The sequence below is a fragment of the Dunckerocampus dactyliophorus genome, chromosome 2 (genome assembly GCF_027744805.1).
Source record: "Dunckerocampus dactyliophorus isolate RoL2022-P2 chromosome 2, RoL_Ddac_1.1, whole genome shotgun sequence".
NCBI classification, from domain to species: Eukaryota; Metazoa; Chordata; class Actinopteri; order Syngnathiformes; family Syngnathidae; genus Dunckerocampus; species Dunckerocampus dactyliophorus.
In genome coordinates, this window is record NC_072820.1 from 47,301,142 (window position 1) to 47,321,833 (window position 20,692).

Here is a 20,692-nt window from a genome sequence, read left to right on the forward strand (position 1 = left end):
CAACCTTTTTTGTGATTACCACGTTTTACTACTGTCTTCCTGCTTGCCTCATTGCTTCATCTTAGCCATCCTTTATGATCATGTCGAACCAAATAAACCACACAAGCAGAGCAAACGCACCACACAGTTTCTTTTAAAAGAACCAATCAGTAACAATACAGTGACAATACAAACGCCACATTGCGGGTCCAATTACAGCTTCACTCTGTTACGGTTTTTCAAAAATATATTCATTGATAAATCACGCGGTTTTGTGGTTGGATATGACATGTTAGTAAAAAAAATGCATATTTAATCAAATTTTATGTAGTTTTTGCCTGAATTAAGCATTGCCAAGCAAATTAACTAAAATACAAATATAAGGTATGAAGATGTATTCAACGATGATGAAATGTAGTATTCTACTCTGGTCAAAAGTAATGTACTGTACTGTGATCTTCTGTGACACACAAGCACCAGACTTGATTGCTGGAACAACAGGCTTTTATTGCAGATTTGAATTATCTCACAAAAACTATAATAATAGAAACATAATAATAATCATAATAATAACACAGGCTACTGTTGTGGCTGTAATTTAGCTAAAACCCAACCCTAAACCCCTGACGTCACTTCCTTCCACATCAGGAAGACATTTATTGCAACACACATAAGCAGGAGTCTTATTTATGTCTTAAATGGCTTATTTTCTCGGATTATATCTATTATACTGGGTTATAGGAGTGTAAAGGTTATTTCAAGATTAGAGAGGTCTTTTTTTTTTTTGCAGTATGGTCATTGTGATCACTATCATAGTTTATCATTTCATGACTGCTATTATGTGTGATTGTCATTGACAGCGTTGTCATTGTGGTTGTTGATATTGTTTTGTCCTTTGTCCTTATGTCCTTGTTCGTCTTTAAAGTTGTCACAGACATTTACTTGCTGATGTCGTTCTGTATGTTTCTGTTGTTCTGTTCTTGTTGTCACAATTGTTGTTGTTGCTGCTGCTGTTGTCCTTGCCTCTCTTTTTTTTTTGTACCCCTCTCATCCCCACCCCCACCCCCCCACCCCCCTTTCCTTTTCTCTTCTTCTCTGTCCCCTCCTGCTCCGGTCCGGTCGCTCCAAATTTGCTTTATAACAAGCATCAAAGTCAATTAAATTTTGTATAACAGGGGAAGTGTATATCACACTTCTACCTGGCAGAGTAAATCTGTTGAGCACTTGACGGGCATTTAGATGTACAATTCTATCTGCTTTAAAGGCTGGACAGGACAGGGGTTAAAAAAAAAAAAAAAAAGATTAGAGAGGTCTAATAATATTTAAAGCCGTACGTAGTAGGTCTAACAGGTTTTCTATGCTGTAACTATGAAAATATTTGATTTCTAAATAAAAAAACCTGGAAATTTACCCTTGGGTCTGGAACCAATTAACCACCATAAACAAGCGATTACTGTAGTACACATAATATCTTTGGTCAAATTTGAATGAGGTTACACACACCCTCTTACCCAGAACAAACGTTGTCTTATCCTCATGGAATCCCGTTTTGTTGGTGATGCGATAGGGGTCGGCTGTAGAGAGGTACAAGGTGAAATAATTCTTAACGCTGCCAACCAGATACAGCGTGGCTCTGCGTCGCTACAATCCACCCCCACTGAGCACTGGAAACACCATTTCTGTCCTGAGGGAGCTGGTGCAACACCTGAAACCCGATGCATTGCACTTCCACAAGGACTACATGAGCAGTGAGCACACCAAAACAAAATTATGATCGCACAATATTTTGTGGATTCCTCATAGATGCAAGTGAGTGCCAATCACAGCTGATAAGTCCACAAAGTCACAGAAATATAACTGTTACTCAACAAAAACTGTTTGCCAGCCTTGAGTTGAGTGGGGCTTTCATTTCCCAAACAAGCTGCATGCTGTTTCAAGGTAGTCCTAGGTTTCTGTATGTTTGATTTTGGTTAGTCTTTGTTAGACTATTTCAGGCAGAGTCCTCACTTTTCCTTTTCCCTTAGTCCAGCTACTGAAGGATTTGGCAGTGCAAAACAGATCCAACTCCATAGTAAGCATTATGTCAGCATCAGATGAAAGTGTTTTGACAGGTCTTCAAGTAAATATGCTATTCTTGGCAGCACACACTTCCACGTTTTCAAGGCGAATCCATCTTTGGCTGCTTGAATTTGCTTCCTTGATCAGTTCAACTAAAAAAGCACAACAAAGCAAAGGTTAGTAGACGTGCTAAAAACAACCCATTGGTACTGTTCAGAGATCCAGACTCCCTCGCTCCATGCAGTAGCGCAGCATTTGCTGTGGCTGCTGATCTTTATTGCTAAGTATAGGCCAGCCTCCTCCCAACAATGCTATGCTCTCGCTCTCCTACCCTTGGGTGTATTTGCTGACATCCTACACTCTCTTTCTCTGTCACACGCTTTGCATCCTTGGGCCGTGGAGAGAGAGGTTCATCTCAACCTTTCCATTTGCTGACATCACTGTGTTCTCCTTGTTTGCCAAATTCAGTCTGTCTCACTTACTGTTACTGTATGCATATGGTTGTACAGCTCCACGTAAATTAATGCACACAAATTTCACTGTACATTATAGTCATCCCTCGTTTGTTGAGGTTAATTGGTTCCAGACCCGACCGTGATAAGTGAATTTCTGACAAGCAGAATTCAATATTAATAAACAAAATATTTTGGTAGTTACAGCATACAAAACCTGTTTATAACCTTCTAAATACAGTTTTGAACATTATTAGAGCCCTGTCGACATGAATTAACACCTCTATAGTCACCTTTACACTCCTTTTACCCATGTTAAGTGATTATAAGATATAATAAATCACATGTTACCATTGGGAAATGTCGTTGTTGTAGTATCTCAAAATAATCTGGGTCGATCGCATGACATAAAAAAAAAATGGATGTCATCATCCATGTCACTATGACGTCACTTGTGTAATGAGATAGGGTGCTGCTCTGCTGCCATCTAACTGCCTATTATTGCAGCACACCTTGCAGCACACCTGTTAATTGCAGCACACCCGACTTAGAGGAGGAGCTCAGACACACCTGCTGGCAATCAACGAGGGACAACTTATACCCTGCTTTGTCTTGCACTCATTGCCAGATTGTCTCTTCATGCACACCTGTTCCTTGCTCACGTCTAGCTTTGTATACCCTGTTCCCTAGCGTCTGGTCAACTCTTAAGCCTTTATAAGTACCCACGCTCGGTTCCTGCTCGCTCTAGAGCAGCAGTGATTTTTTTGTTAGCATTCTCTGCTTGGTTTTCAGCAGCTATTTCCATCCTAGTGTTTTTTCTTATTTTCTTTTGTTAGTTACTTTTCTTGTATATTTTTTCCTGCCAACCTGTGTGTGCAGCGCCTTTAGTTTGTATTTTGTTCTCGCGGCTAGGCCCGGTGCTTTTGGTCATGGACTTGTCTGTTTTTGTACATTTTTGTGACCTTTAATACATTTTGTCACACGGACGTTTTGTGTGCCAACCCGTGACAGTACAATCTGGCCATGATGGATTCTGCAGAGCTGGACCACTTCCGGTCGGCGCTAGCACACCAAGGACAATTGGTAGGTAGTCATGAAAAGACCCTTAGAGACATCATGGAAGCGCTTAACGCCTTATCTACCAATGTTACTGCATTAGATCGCCATCTTGAGCACACTTTTTCTCCTCAACTTCGGAATGAGACTCCTGCCTCTCCGGACTTAGCTACTGCCAGCGTGTCTCACATTCAGACTCAGAGAACCTAGCATTCCTCAACCTGCTTGTTTTTCCTGGAGAAACGGGGTCGTGTGAACAATTTTTACACCAATGTTCGTCAGTGTTCGATCAACAATCTGGCACTTACGCCTCCGATCCAGCCAAGATTGCTTTTATCATGAGCCTACTTAGCAATAGTGCGGCGGCTTGGGCGCTGGCCATGAGCGCCGTCACTCCTCGCTTTCTTTATTTTTGAGCGAGATGTGCAAAGTTTTTGACCACCCCATTCGAGATCGAGAGGCAGTAAGTAAACTCTTGGACCTGAGACAAAGGAACTGCTGGGTGGCGGACTTTTCTATTGCGTTCCGGGTCTTAGCAGCTGAGAGTGGATATGACGAGAGTGCCCTTCCATACCCGCATCAAGGACGAGCTAGCAGTCCGCGATGATACTAAGTCTTTGGATGAACTGATAGACCTCGCTGTCCGCCTGCATAACCGGCTACGCGAGCGCGACCATGAGCACGCGGAGGAGGAGAGGTTTGGCCGACAACGACTAGACGTCACGTAGCAGTCACACCGCCCAGGGAGGCATGCCTTGAGATGCTACGGAGGCTGCATCGTCACTCCTGAAAAGCCTATGCAGCTGGGAGGACTACCCTCGGCTGAACGTTCACGTCGTCGTCATCTCCGCCTCTGCCTCTACTGCGGCTCAGCTAACCACCTCATTGCATCATGCTCCATCAAGCCATCTCCTCACATTCAATCACCCCCCAACGTTGTAAAGAGCAGCAGATCCCAGGTCGGGAATCACACAGGGATCAACCTCCTGAATCTAACTGTGAGTATCTAGTTAAGGAGGGGATCAAGGAGGCTACTCACACTACGCAACTAAGACTGTAAGTTAGTGGGACAATTTTTGGGGGGAGTAGGAGTGTATCTGTCTCGGCTCTCATCGATTCTGGGGCCGACGACAGTTTTCTACATGCTAACTTTGTTGAAAAACATATCTTACCTAAAATCAAGTTAATCAATCCCAAGGAAGTGCATTCACTCGATGGAAGATTAGTTGTGGTGTCATTCCAGACCGAACCAGTGACTCTTCGACTCTCGAGTAACCATCATGAAATGATTCAGTTTTATATTATTCCCTCTCAATCAGCTCCTGTAGTGTTAGGTTTGACTTGGCTTAAACTACATAACCCTTCGATCAATTGGAAGAGTATGACTATAATTAATTGGGGAAACCATTGCTACGCGAATTGTCTTCGCTCAGCGGTACCCGAGAGTCCAGTAATCAAGCTTCCTGAAGACAGAATTGATCTGTCCAAAGTCCCTAAGGTACAGTATATCATGATTTGGCTCGAGTTTTTAGTGAGGATAGGGCCCAGAGCTTGCCACCCCATCGTCCATATGATTGCGCTATTAAACTTATTACCGACGCACCACTACCTAGCGCTAGGCTATTCAACGTTTCGGCGCCGGAACAACAGGCATTGAAGGACTACACATCACCACATCACTGGCAGCAGGGCTCATCCGCCCCTCTTTATCACCCCTGGTGGCTGGGGTTTTTTTCTTTGAAAAAAAAAGATAAATCACTCCGACCGTGCATTGATTACCGAGGTCTCGATGAAATTACAGTCAACAGCTATTCTTTGCAACTTCAAGTTTTGTGTCAGCTCTGCATTTTGGAATCCTGTTACCGGCCCCATGCCAACCTGTGACAACTTGATTGATATACAGGACAGCCATAGTCTGACATGCATCCGGCATACATACATTTACATCTGTAAAATAATGGACACTGCTGCAATACTGCTAGCTTTGTTTACATCACATTGCACAACTCTTGCTTGTAGGCTACAGGATCTCTGCAGGGACACAAGAGACAGCCGCTGCTCTAAGTATAGCAAGCTACACAATAAGCAAAAGAAGAGAAATCAGCCGTGGATGACCAAGGGATACAAAATGCCTGTAAGAAGAAAAATACACTATATAGGAGATTTATCATTAAAAAAAACTAAAGAAGGAGAAAAAATATATAAAACATATAAAAATATGTTAAACATTTTGAGAGTGTATAGGAAAGAATATTATAGTCAATTATTAAACAAGAACAGAAACAATACTAGAGCAACATGGGGCATTTAAACAGTATTATACGGAACTGTGTTCAGAATACCCTCTTTATTTTATAGATGGAAATGATAAATATGATAACATGAATGAGGTAGTTGAAAGGTTCAACAACTACTTCGTAAATAAGTAGAGGAAAGGAATAAGATTCTGGACAGGAATCCCAATTCCATGTTCCTCACTTACGTTACAGAAAAGGAAATCATTGATATTGTTCATAAATTTAAAGCGAAAACATCAACCGATTGCAACGGAATAGAAATGGAAACAATAAAAAGGGTTATAAATGAGATTGCACAACCGCTAACGTACCTTAGTAACCTATCATTCCAGACAGGTAAATTCCCAAACAAAATGAAAATAGCTAAAGTACAGTCAAACCTGTCTTAGCGGCCACCTTTATAGAACGGCCACCTGCCTATAGCAGCCACTGAAAAATCTCCCGCAGAAAATTTACATGTTTTAGACCCTGTGTATAGCAGTCACCTGTCCAACGCGGCCCGCGCCCACCCATTTTGTCTCCCCTGGTCAATATCTGACCGCATATAGCGGCCAAATTACCGACTCAAGTAGAAGCTTCATGCACGAAAAAGTTTCGTTTTTCAATCAATGAAGCCGTCGTGTGTAGACTTTAATTACTGAGTCCTAGCTCAGTCACAATCATTCACAAGATCCACACAAACTGTCAGTTGTTCGACATAAAAAAGCCGTCTTCTTTTGAGCTTGCTATTTCCTGGTCAAACATGTAACTTTAAGAGCATTTGCACCAAAACATTTCCGCAAAGTAGGCTGGGAACAGGACGTGCTCCCGGCGACACTACTACTGCTTGCACGCTAAAACCATGCTAGCATATGTTTTTAAAAAGCCAGCGGGAGCAAAACTGAGTTTGGTTAATTGAAGTATTTTAGAATGTACTAACGTTATTTTTGATCAATCCTCATCCACAAATCCATCAAAGTCCTCATCTTCTGTATTTGACACAAAAAAAGCAGTCTTCTTTTCCGTTCGCTACTAGTCTGTTAACTTGTCAGTGTTATTCAGCTCCGAAGCAAAGAAGGAAACTTCTCCCGTTGCTTCTGCCAACTTTATTTATTGAACGCGGCCACCAGAGAGCAGTTCAGAACACACACACACATCTCTCAACATCGTCTCTCCTTCCTGCTTGCCCACAAGGCAAAGGTTAAACAAGCCCCACTACATAGCTGTCCAGCCAATGCCTATAACAGTGACACCCTTTATTTCCTGGTGTGAGACAATGTGCACTTGTCAATATTGTAATGCCGCTTGTTGTGGGGAAGGAGAGACTCACGTCGCCGATGCACTTTAATGGCTTTATTAACAGAGGAGAACACTGCAGGACTTTACACCCACGCCAACATAAACACACTTCCCAACTCTCTCAAAACTCACAGCTAGCACTGAGCCTAGCTCTCCTGCTCAGGACGCCCACCTTCACTTCCCGTCACTTCCTGATGAATTAAAGCTGTAATGTCACTCTGCCGTATAAAAAGTAAAATATTAAAAACAAGCGTAAGACATTACTAGCACGGCTTTGTTCTGTGGGTCGTGGATAATAACAAGCCTAGTAGTGCTGTACAACTTTTATCCGCAGTCACACAGTACCCTCTACTGGTCAACTTAAAAATTTGTTTTCCCCCTTTTTTTTTCTTTTTCATTCAAACTGGACACCAACCTGTGTATAGTGGCCATTTTTGCAGTCTCCCTCTAGTGGCCGCTATAGACAAGTTTGACTGTAGTTCCAATTTTTAAAAATGGAAACAAACAGCAATTCATAAACTACCGACCAGTGTCCTTATTACCCCAATTTTCCAAAATCATTGAAAAGCTATTTAATAACAGGTTAGACAATTTTATAAATACAAATGATTTACTCGCGGACAGTCAATACGGATACAGAACTAACATTTCAACTTCCATGGCACTAATTGAAATTACAGAGGAAATCACCAATGCTATAGATCACAGAAAGTGTGCAGCTGCAGTATTTATGCATCTGACAAAAGCTTTCGACACAATCAATCATGATATCCTAATCACTAAACTAGAAAGGTGTCACGTCTTGTCTTTGGCATAGTGGCGATGACCCCAGTATGCAGAAAGCAGGCACAAGTTGCAGGGAAAACTTACGTTTTAATGATGGCTGCAGCGCAGCAGCAGGAACTCAAACAAAACAAAGCTTTGCAGTAGTGTGTCAGGCTTACACAACACAGACACCAACACCGACACCGACAATGCAACAACAAAGATGCACGCACCTGAACTAAATAGAAGGACAACTCAAATTAGCAACAGGTGCAAGAGATAAAGAACACAAAGCAAGCGGACACAAACCAGGCAAAACAGGAAGTACTACCAAAATAAGAGCATAGAACAAGAACTAAGGCATAAAAGTGTAAACACACTAAACTGTCACGCGGGCTAACTCATAGATCGTGACAAAAGGTATGGAATCAGAGGGTTATGTCAGGATTAGCTTGCTGCTGTGCTGCCCTCTTCTGTTCTTTCGTTGCAGCTCATCCTCCTCACCTCCTGGGGCCCTAATTGACGCACCTGCAGCTCATCTGGCACCTTTCTTAAACCTCTAGCAGACACCCGTTTGGTGCCAGATTGTTGCCAAGCTTGCCAAATCAGGCTCCTCGCAGTAGTGCTCCTCAGCTCCAGTCGTGCTAACGCTAATCCTGCCATCTCCTGTCCGTTTATTCACCGGCAGCATGAGTGTTTTTCTGTTTTGCATCGTACCTGCTTGGTTTTCAGCAGTGTCTTTTTGTTCTTGGACTTCAGCATTTTATTCTGCCTGGTTTTCGGCAGCTCCCTTAGTTATTAGTTACCTCTTTTTCCCTGTGTGCTATCCGGGTGATTTTGTGTTTTGTATTCCATCTTTTGCTATTTATTACTCCTGCTGTTTGTAATAAATAGTCTTTCTACCACGTCCTGCTCTCGCATCTTGGGATCCGAGTTCCGGCTTCTGCCGGACCCTAACAGGTTAGTCTTGAACTGGGTTAAAAGCTTTAGCAAACAGGAGGCAATATGTGAAGCTAAGAGAATATACATCATATATCATGCGGCATACCCCAGGGGTCAATCCTAGGACCAAAACTATTCAACCTATATATAAACGACATCTGTAAAGTCCAGAGAGACCTAAAGCTAGTATTATTTGCAGACGAATCAACCGCATTCTGTTCTGGAGACAGCACACCAGAGCTAGTACAACAAATCACAGTACTAACTACTGAACTAATTATACCAAAAAGATGGTTTGATAAAAACAGACTATCCCTGAACCTGAGTAAAACTAAAGTAATGCTATTTGGTAAGTGTAAAAAGGAAGCGTATCAGCAAATACAAATTGATGGTGCAGACCAGGGGCCACCAACGAGCTAATCATTTTTGTAACATTTATGACTGAAAACCTGAATGAAAAGCAGGCTGGCGGGCACCTCATGTGGTCGTGGGGGTGGTGCCCGCGGGCACCACGATGGTGACCCCTGGTGTAGACATTGACAGGGTGAACGAAAATAAATTTCTCGGGGTTATAATAGATAAGAAGATGAACTGGAAATCTCACATTAAAAATGTACAATACAAAGTAGCAAGAAACACCTCAATACTGAATAAAGCAAAATTAGTTCTAGACCAAAAAGCACGACATATGCTCTACTGTTGACTGATATCACCATATCTAACTTATTGTGTGGAGTTATGGGGTAATAACTACAAAAGTTCACTCCAGTCACTAACTGTGCAACAAAAAGGTCACTTGATCCATCCATAATGCTGCTTACAGAGAACACACAAACTCTTATTTATAAAATCACAATTATTAACATTTGCGGATCTCGTAAACTTTCAAACGGCTAAAATTATGCATAAAGCAAACAATAACCTAAAATGTAAAACCCAAAAATGTAAAACAATTCTTTTCAACAAGAGAGGAGAAATATGATTTTAGGAGAAAATGTAACCTAAAACTCTTCTATGCACGGACAACACTGAAAGCTTACTTTCAACATTTCTGTATGTGGAATGGATTGAGTAAGGAACTCAAACAATGGACTAAAATGAGCGCCCTAACGCCCGGGCTATTGGAGCTCTCCAGTGCCGGCCCCAAGTCAGGAAAAATAAGATGTCAGGCCAACAAAATTAGCAGAGTGCCTCACTTTGGCACTCAAGGCTGAATTATGCTACAGAGAAACCACTGATGGTGTCTTGATCCATTCATAGCTCTTCAGCCGGGGGCAAGCTCTTAATGTGTAATTCTCCAACAAAACGCTTGGGGCAGCATTTTCCTGAGTGTGAGCAACCACAACTCTTTTTTCTCTTTGACTAGCTATTTAGCTTCCGGGGTGGTAATAAACAATGGCGACTGGCAATATCCACATAAAACTTATTGTCACAACTTGCTGGTGTTGTAACATTGATGTTGTGAATTCTGATGTCCGTGAATGTTCCTGGTGGATAAGAAGGAAGTATTGTTTTGCGTGTGCGAGCTGAGCTGCTTTCTGTGTTGGAACTGCACTACTGTTGGCGTCAAGGTTGGCAATAAAATTTAAAGAACGTCAGACTCTGTGATTATCAGGCTGCTACACTTTTTTTCACTCTGACGTTCTTCAACTTGCTCTATTGTTTCTTTTGGTATGGCAGACTTTGTGGCGCATCTTCGAGTGGGAAAAAACTGAAATGATGTGTGAAGGAAAGCCGAATCACAGTTCTGGAGTCCGCGTTGCCGTTGATGCAAAGTAAGAATTTTTTGGATACTCTCCCCTAGAGAGTTCAGAGGGGGCAGAGCCAGTCGTGGAGCAGGAGCATATGATTGGAGAAGCCAAAAGGCATCCGCATACTGTACAAAAAAATATCATATTATACATACTGAGGAAGTGAAACAACACATAGATGATAACGTTTGAAAGCCCATATTAATTTGGCATGGCTGTGTACACTTCTCAAGTGGATTGTGCATAGGGCTGATTGGGAAGAAGCACAGTGACAAGTCTCTTTTCCTCTTTATGCAGGCTCGTTATGATGGGGCAAACCAACAGGATGTGATGTGTGACTCAGAGGAGAATGTACATCTGTTCTGCCCTGATTCTTTATGCTCCAGTCATGGCAGTGCAACCAACCACATGAAAACATGACAAACACATTCCACTTCAAATTTTGCAGTTTCACTCTGTGCATGGCTCAGATCAAGGGTACCCTTTGCTGTCTTCAACTTCACTTGAGTAGTATTTGAAATTGTTGTTCTAACAATGTGTACTATCCCTAGCACTCTGACGTTTATAGAGTGAGGAAGCTTACCAAACCATAAATTAAGCCTGTCCATGTTTTTATTTTGCGCTAGCACGGCTATGTTGTAAAAAAGTGTCTATATTTGGACATTGAAATGTTACATGTAAAGCATGTCTACTTTTGTTGTGAAATAAACAATATTTTTTCTGATAATTTTGTCATGATTTCTACTTAGAATTAAAGAATGATGTCTGAAATTGGTTTCTAATGTGTTTTATTCAAATATTCTCAGTGTAAAAAAAAAAATAACTGTCGTGTAATCATTAGTGAAACATACATAACCTTCGTGTCCACCTGCCGATGAAAATTTTTAAGAACATAATTCCATGATGATTACAATGGTATATATTGATGGAATAATTACTCAACTCTGCAACTAAAGTGATTTTTTGTGTAGAAAAGAGTAAAATAAGATTTGAACAGAAGTCTAAAACAACCAAATTTAGTGTCCGGCCCGTTATGTACGTACACTACAAGCTCACAGCGTAAATTGCGTATTGCTAGTAAATACTGAATTACAAAATAAAAAGTGCATTTTTGGGCCAAACAAAACTTGTATCCTTCCGCCGGTTATTCGCCAAATACGCGTTCAGCAGAGGAATGTGCCGTGGTGTCCGCCATTTTGTGTTAGCGTAATGTATGTTCAGTCACGACCTCGGCGAAGCAGCATCATTCAATTCAACGAGCAATCGGCGGTTTAACAACCAGGTAAGGTAAGATTTTTTCATTTTTATACATACTGGAGAAGATCTTTATGCACTTTCAAATTATTTTTTTCGTCGGGTGAGTTACAAATTTTGTGTTTATCGAACAGTGTAACTCGTTTTGACAGCCGTTTTTTTTTTACCTCTCGTAGGTCGGCGTTCGTGTCCTGTGCACAAAGCGGCGAAAAAAACACGCAAAGTGGGCAAAATTATTCATCATTACTAGTTGGATTTTACTTACTTTTATCCGTCATATTATATGTTGTTGACATTTATCCGAACCAAATAAATTCTAGCGTGTTCGTTGATAAATTGCTCCGTATTTAAACCGGAAGCGATCAGTGTGTCCCTCGGCACCCCGTGTTGTAGTCCGTGTTACATTTAAGAAAGACTGAACCTCGGAGGTTTGCTTTGGGAAATGGAAGATGTCTCGAGCTCTGGTATGTTGGGTGTGTGTTTTGCAATGTTTGAAGTTTGTGTTGATAACATTACCAAGGTCTATCCACGAGTTTGGAATTTTACCCAAAATGTAACACTTGGGTACCCTTGATCTGAGCCATGTACCTCTATAAAGTTTTTTGTATTTATCATTTTCAAGCATAAAAATGGCTAAATGAACCAAAATACAAATAATATGCATTGAGAAGACACATTTAAAGATATGATACATAGTATTATACACTGGTGACTAGGTGACATTCATGTTGATGTAATGTTCAGTGAGACTCAAGCACCAGATTTGATTACCAGAACAACTGACTTTTATTGCAGGTTTGAATTATTAAAAAAAATTATACAATACAATAAAAGATGTTTTGCTACATGTAATTGTTCGTGGCGCAGCACCACGACAAAATAAAGGAGTTCAAGTCTGTCAGGGTCTTGTTCACTAGTGAGGGAAGGTTGGAGCGTGAGGCCGATAGTCGGATCGGCGCAACGTCTGCTGTAATGCGGTCGCTGTACCGGACCGTCGTGGTGAAGAGAGAGCTGAGCCGGAAGGCAAAGCTCTCAATTAACCGATCGATCTATGTTCCCACCCTCACCTATGGTCATGAGCTTTGGGTCGTAGCTGAAAGGGGAGCTGGACTCATCCTAAGAGATAGGGTGAGGAGTTCGGTCATCCGGAAGGAGCTCAAAGTAGAGCTGTTGCTCCTTCACATCGAGAGGAGCCAGTTGAGGTGGCTCGGGCATCTAGTCCGGCTACCTCCTGGGTGCCTCCCTGTTCAGGTGTTCCAGGCATGCCCAGCCAGGAGAAGGCCGCGGGGCAGACCTAGGACACGCTGGAGGGATTATGTCTCACAGCTGACCTGGGAACGCCTTGGTGTCCTCCCGGTGGAGCTGGAGGAGGTGGCCAGGGAAGGGGAAGTCTGGGCTTCCCTACTGAGTCTGCTGCCCCCGCGACCCGGAGCCGGATAAGCGGAGGAAAATGGCTGGATGGATGGATGTTGGGGTGATCTTTGCACCTGAGGTTGAATCTGAGGTGGTTCTTGTAGCGTGCCCGTGTCTTTTCAAGTCTCTACAAGTGGTTCATTAAACAGTATTAGATTTTTCTTATAGAATGAATGTTCAATTTCAAATCCCATACAAACCAAAAACACAGAAAAATAATCACAAAAGCAAAAAAGGAACTACTAAAGGAAAGGATAAGGATAACCGCCAACAGGATTCACAGGACCACCAAGCAAATAAAAGCAGAAATGGACAGTCTCAAACACAATTTCCAATAGAACAGGATACACAAAAGAAAGACAGAGGGCAGAACTACGCAACGCAAAGCAGATACATTAAAAACGGCAAAACTCTCATCAAGTAATATAACAAAACAGGAAAGACAAAAAGACAAAAGCATCACTATGGTACCTGCAAAGCAAGGAAGAACTACAGTAATCATGGATACAGACACGTATGAAAAACAAATGGAAACTATGCTTATGGATACCACCGCATACAAGATGTTAAAAAAAAGACCCCACAGTTGAGAGCAAAACAGTAACACAAGAGCAATATGAATACTTAATATCCAAACATCACTCGAAGAATTTATGGCACTCTCTAAATCCACAAAAAGGCACCCCACTTCGCCTAATATTTGACAAACATCATATATTGTATATGCATTTAGAATTGTTTTATACATGTAAAACTATAAAAACTTTTTTTGTGGTAACATTTTTGAGAGTTGGCTCCTGATGACACCATAGACAGGTTTGTATGTATTCCGGTTCCGGTTGCTATTTTGTTAGCTAGCTAATAGGAAGGAAGGTTGTTTTGTGATAATAAAATACGTTACCAACACAGTTGGGCCCATGCAGTGTATTAACATGACAAGATGTGCGCTATAATATATGCACGCAAATCGAGGCAAAATTCTAGTAGAAATTGGACCGAAAAACATGCTAACCGGGCGAACGCCAACCGAGGTTCTACTGTACTCTTGCAGTAAGTAACAACCAACTTTCTTCTCTTCCTTCTTCATCTCACTCCTCAAAACTTGCGGCGAGGTGAACACAAGTTGATATATGATTATAAGTTGTTTGTACAATTACCTCAGACAAGCAGTGTGGATTATGTAGGCAGGGCATGGAGAAACGCCTTCTCGGACAGCTAGCCGGGACAACACTGCGGCCTGCGGAGCAGTGAAACCGCATACCACCGCTAGTCGCCTTAGAGGTAGATAGAGGCAGCGCCACAGCAGGCGCAAACACGGTTGTAGTGCTAGCCTGACAAGCAGGCTAAAGGCTAGCCATTCATTAGTGATGATAGATTTTACGATTAAAATGTGTTTAAGTGTGTAAGGGCTTAAACCTGGATTGTGCTTCTATGCACTTAGCTTGTTAGCTTCTTTCGTCCTGTGTGAACAACTGAAGAGAGACGAGGAAGGTTCTGGAGCTGAATGTAATGTTATCTAATAAAGCTGTCTCTTTTATTGCGAACGTTGATCAGGAAATCGGAAGAGAACGTCAACGTCAAGTCAGCGAACAGACGTGGCATACAATGCAGCAGCATAATATGAGGCGATATTAGAGTGTCAAAAGCAGACATTTTTATGGTTGTATCAATGACTCGCATTTATTTGCTATTCGCAGGTGGATTCGGAATTTTAACCCTGAGGAGAGCAGCATTGTGCCGTCATACGTATGACCCTAACACTGGAGAAACAGCGTCAAATGAGATGAATACATTAAAGCTGCGAGCAGCATCAAACAGGCCCCCCAGACACAAGTCGGCGTGTACGAGGGATGCAAAAGGGCCTTTGCACCACTCATCACCGTTGTGATGCAGCGAGCTGCATCCATCCATGCACACAGTAATTGACCTATTTTTAGTCAGCTGTAAAAATTGTTCTGTGCTAAAAATAGTTGCGTGCAGTACAGACATTCTAAGCACATGTGACTACATCATGGCCGCAAATGTAGAGTTATGAACATGATCCTGTCTCTTGCATGCCCTTTGAAGGTTGATAGCAGGATTTACCTCATTGAATCAAGACTTTAAGGTTGAAACATGACTAAACATGACTAGTGAAACCTGAAAACTGAGTGAACGATTCTGAGAAATTACTGAAGTATTGAGGACAGCCATAAATAACAGCTTTAAAGTGTCACTGACATGATTTTTCAACTTTGCTTAAATATGTTCTATATAGTTTGTAATTATGTTCTACCTTGTTCGTTTTTTTGAAAGCGAACGTTAAATTAGGAAATATTACATTTTTGTACGTGGCGGCTGCCATTTTGGCAGTTAGCTCGTTGACTTTGTTATGTTTTTCATGAAATAGTAGTAATGCCAAAACGTGGTGTTCCCGCTGGCTGTTCAGTGTCCAAGAGATACTGTAAATTGGTTTCTTTTCTAAAAGATGAAGCTTTAAGACTACAATGAGCGAAGCAAGTGCGATAGCCACCCGCCGTGGCCGAGGACGGTGCTTTGTAAGCCAACACATGCTGTAAGCAGCCCCGTGTGGAGCTATGGATGTCAGGAGAATGAAGCAAGTGCTAATTATATGTGTATGTATGTGATACGGACCACCGGCTCGCGTTCATTTCACTGAAGACTGCTATGAAGAAACAACTTTACAATAAGCATTTTGGCTTGAAAGTATGTTATAAATGCATTTTGGATGCTAGGATGCTATTGCTATGCTACACAGGACAAAGGCGTCAAAGTTTCCACAGAACACAGGAAGTCATGTCTTATGTACATATTGTACGTATTGTCAACACTATGCCACCATAGCGACAAGCATTCAAAGCATTATACATGTTATCTTTTTCACAGTGATATGTCTGTTTAATGTGGGGCGTGGCAATAATTTGCCACCGCAACGGTGACAAAATATAACATAAATCAGGCTATAAAGACATCTTTACGCTCATGAAGAAGCTGATTTTTGAAGCCGAACAATCTTCATCTCCATGTCTTTGTCACCGGACACCTCAGCATCAGACATATATAGTGCAATCGTCGGTGGTTGAAATAAATACAGCTTAATTCCATGTCCTGCAAGGTCTCTATTTCATCTCCAGATGTTTCTTCCTCCTCGAAAACTATTGACACATCGATCAAATCTTTGCCATCTTTGTTTACTCTGCCTAAGAGCTGTGCCTGAACCGTCGTCACTTGGGAAACGCCCCTTTTCTGAGACTGCTGACCAACATGGTCGCTGCCATGTACAAATATGTAATTTTTACAAATTTAATGTTCGCTTTCAAAAAGAAACGTACAACCTAATTACAAATAAAATAGAACATATTTAAGGAAAGTTGAAAAACCGTGTCAAACCGTGTACGCTGGGGAGCAGTCATTGGTACCCGCCTATGTAGTCAGAATGGTACAGTCTTGATCACATGACATTTTAATACGATTCAATATGAGATTGATAGTTTAATCAGACTCCTCCGAATATATTCTAAGACGCCCCGAGTCCCAATAATAATATATTACAAGAATATATGGGCTGCATCCTTCATAGATATAAGCTCATTAGAGAGTAAAAGTGCAATAAATAGAAAATAAAGGAATAAATATGGAATATATAGTACATTCCCTCTATTAGTGGGGGTGGCATTCCCAGACCACCCGCTTACCGTGAAAAAAGCCTGGATTATGCTGCTGCGTCCAGGCACAACTTCAATCTTCCCCGTCCGAACACTCCTACTAGTTTGACGTTGACATTCTCCTCCGATTTCGGATCAACATTTGCATTAAAAGTGACTGTTGTATTTATTACATTAGATTCAGCTTCAGAAGACTCCCCATCTCTTTAATTCATCACTTGTAACAAAAAAAATAGTGCTGCGTAGCCACACAGGGCATCACCATCTTGCACTCATGTTGTTACATTGTACATGTATGCTGTACTATATGCTGTATTATTACTGTATGCTGTGCATTTTATGCTATGCTATGGTCATGAGCTTTGGGTGGACAAGGACAAGGACAAGGACAAGATCACAGGTACAAGTGGCCGAGTTTTCTCCGTAGAGTGGCTGGGCTCTTCCCTTAGAGATAAGGTGTGAAGCACTGTCATCCAGGGGAAACTCAGAGTAAAAACTCTGCTCCTCCGCATTGAGAGGAGCCAGATGAGATGGCTCAGGCATCGGGTCAGGATGCCTCCCGGACGCCTCCCTAGGGAGGGGATCAGGGCACATCCAACCGGTACGAGGCCTTGGGGAAGACCCAAGACACGTTGGAGAGGCTATGTCTCTCAACTGGTCTGGCAATGCCTCGGGATCCACCGGGAGAAGCTGGATGGAGGTAGTCAGCGAGAGGGAAGTTTGGGCTTCGGGGTATTGGCAATAACACCTGGGGAGCCAAACACCAGCAAATGTTTGATAGGCAGTCAGAAGAGACCAAGACCAGAAGCACCACCCTGTGCATTACCTGGATTTTTTTACATGGTAGCTTACCACTCAATACACACACATAGATACCTTGGATAAGCGGAAGAGGATGGATGGATGAATGGCATTTTAAGCTTTTTTAAGTGTCCAAGAGCTGGACAGCAGCAGGGCACAGCATGATTCACACCTACTGGCTTAAGAAAACTGCCCAGCATGAATGCCTGGCAGCACAAATGGTTAACCAGCATGGTTAACCCAAGGTTAGACGGTGATCATGAAGGACTCTCAGAAGGGAACGGCACCATCAAACTACCGACCAATAACCTGCCTCAGCACCACATAGAAGCTTCTACCAGGTTGTCATAGCAGACAAAGTGATAGGCATATGGATCAATACATGAGCAGAGCACTGAAGGGCATTGGCAGTAACACCAAGTGAGCCAAACACCAGCAAATGGTTGATGGGCAGTCACAAGAGACCAAGACCAGAAGCACCAACCTGTGCATTACCTGGATTGATTACAGGGAAGCTTATCACTCAATACACACACATAGATACCAGAGTGCCTGAAACTGTATAACATCAACAGGACACTCAGAACCTTCATCAAGAACTCGATAAGGCTGTGGAAGAAAACTCATCAGCATCAACTGTGGCATATTTTAAGGAGATGCTCTGTCCCCGCTGCTGTTCTGCAGAGGCCTGAACCCCTGAGTCAGATCATAACCAAGAGTCGCTTCAGGTATCGGTTCAGTATGCCAAGAATGAGCGTGACATCAACTCCCTGCTTTCACCTCACAAGGATATACAGCAATGACGTAGTTATGTCATTTGGACTAATAAGTGTGGGTGAATGATATCTAGACAAGGGAAGATGATCAATCCTGAAAGAGCTGAAGTACCTGAAGGCAACATAACAGATGTACTGGGCAGCTACAAATACCACAGGCAAATGGCTACCATGAGGAGGGCAGCCACAGCCAAATACAAACAGGCAGATCCTGAAGAGTCAGCTGAATGGCAAAAATAAGATCCAGGCAATTGACCCCCATGACCTGCCCGTAATCAGATACCCCGCTGGCATAATACCCTGGCCACTGGAAGAAATGAAAGCCACTGATATCAAGACAAGTAAGCTCCTTAAAATGCATAGAGGCTTCCACCTCAAGTCCAGCATCCTAAGGCTATACACTAAGTAAATAGAGGGGGGCCAAGGACTAGGAGTGTCACAGGCACTGTCCAGGAGAAAACAACAGACACCAAGATACATCAAGAAGATGGCCCCCAAGGATGACCTGCTAAGTGAATGCCTCAGACAACAGAAACCCAGTAAGGAGGAGGAGCCAGATGGACTGTCATTCAAAGACAAGTCCCTGCATGGCATGTACCACTGACAAATTGAAGAAGTGGCTGACATAGGGAAAACATACCAAATGGCTGGAAAAGGCTGGACTTAAAGACAGCACAGAGGCACTAATCATGGTTGCTCAAGAACAGACCCTAAACACAACATCAAGAGATGCAGGGGTCTACCACATCAGATGGGACCCCAGGTGCAGGCTGGGCAAAGAAGCCCCAGAAACAGCAGGGTGTAAAATGCCGGCAGGAAGTGCATAAATGGAGCGGCAGAACCAGGTAGCAAAAAAACACAAAACTCTGGAAAAATACCAACGGCTGAGGAAGAACCATATAAAATGTGAGGTGTGACATCTCCATCCAGAAGAGTGCAATACTCTGAACAGCTAAGATCCTGCGCAGAACCTGAGCTTGGGTGGGTGAGAAAACTACTGGAACAGATCATCAGCCAGCAGTTATGCTAAAAATTGAGAAGGGAGTAGTAGAATTAGATAAACGCTTCTTCCACCTCCGACTCCTCCTACTTCTTACGCTAGTCTACCCACATCTGCCACTCATCCCCCTTTGCCACACAGTAAAAATAGACAACACTTACTGTTCTCCATCTGTAGCACACAATCAATTTTCTGCCATGCATGAGCAGCCCCTCCCACTGGCTCCCTCTGCACCGACCACCTACCCCTATTTCCACCAAGTGGTACAGTTCAATTTGGTATTGTGTTATTGCGTTTTCTTTTGCAAAAGGTCCAAGAATACTATTCCACTTTTCAGTACACTTTTGACAGTGGTCCACTTTGGTCAGCCTGTGGTCGAAAGAGTGACACAGATCGATGTCCAATGTGTTTATTGGTTTATTGGCCACTTTGTAGCCTGTTACAACTAATGAACCAAAACAATCACAATAATAGAATAGAAAGCAATGTCTCTTTGGTAAAGACAGTACAGATACTGACAGTATGAGTCTTTACCACAACACACCACAAGCTGATGGGGGTTTACCTGGTCCAAACCACACAGTGAAAACAGAACTCCTTTTGGTGGAAAGGTGGCTTTACATAAAAACAGAATATAAAAACTGTCACACTACTACATTGATTATGCCCAGCATACTAAACTAGAGCAGCAGTGGTTCAGGAGGAAGAGTAGGTTGTCCAGTAATCAGAGACTTTGTTGGCTAATGTGGAGTTTTTCAATTGCTGTAAAACATGTAATACATTTTATTAAACAAAGGAAATGTCCTTAACTTGTCATGTCATTTCTGTCTCTGCACAGTCACAATTACAGTATACCATCTGATGTTCGCTGCATGTGGATGAGCAATAATTGAATTCATAAAATGACACATAGCCCAGCATAACAACAACAAGGCAGCCTTTTTTGTCGACACGATAGCGTCAACAACACAAAGGCTGCAGAATAACAAACATCACCATATAAGACAGCTTTAGTCAGTAATAATAATCATAAAAAATGAACGTACTTCATCATCAGCGTGAGGTGGAATCCCAACCAGGCAAAAAGCAACTCCATTCATGGAACCGCGTCCAGTAGATGAAAAGACAACACTTTAAAATGATGTCAGCATTGTGTATACTTAAATCATGTAACGGTACACTGTGATAATAGAACAGTATAATGA

The 20,692-nt window shown here is 42.3% G+C and overlaps 1 protein-coding gene across 6 annotated transcripts in view; it reads right to left on the bottom strand.

Annotated features, from left to right (window-relative positions):
- The window catches only part of LOC129177834 (rho GTPase-activating protein 21-like), a 95,368-nt gene that overhangs the window by 58,073 nt on the left and 16,603 nt on the right, over positions 1–20,692 (bottom strand). For 4 of the 6 annotated variants that reach the window (XM_054769361.1, XM_054769359.1, XM_054769357.1 and 1 more), the window contains one exon: positions 1,491–1,553. The exons of the other annotated variants lie outside the window; for them this stretch is intronic. In XM_054769361.1, the coding sequence (XP_054625336.1) occupies positions 1,491–1,553 (63 nt within the window). The remainder of the gene's footprint in view (positions 1–1,490; positions 1,554–20,692) is intronic. 6 annotated transcript variants of the gene reach the window in all.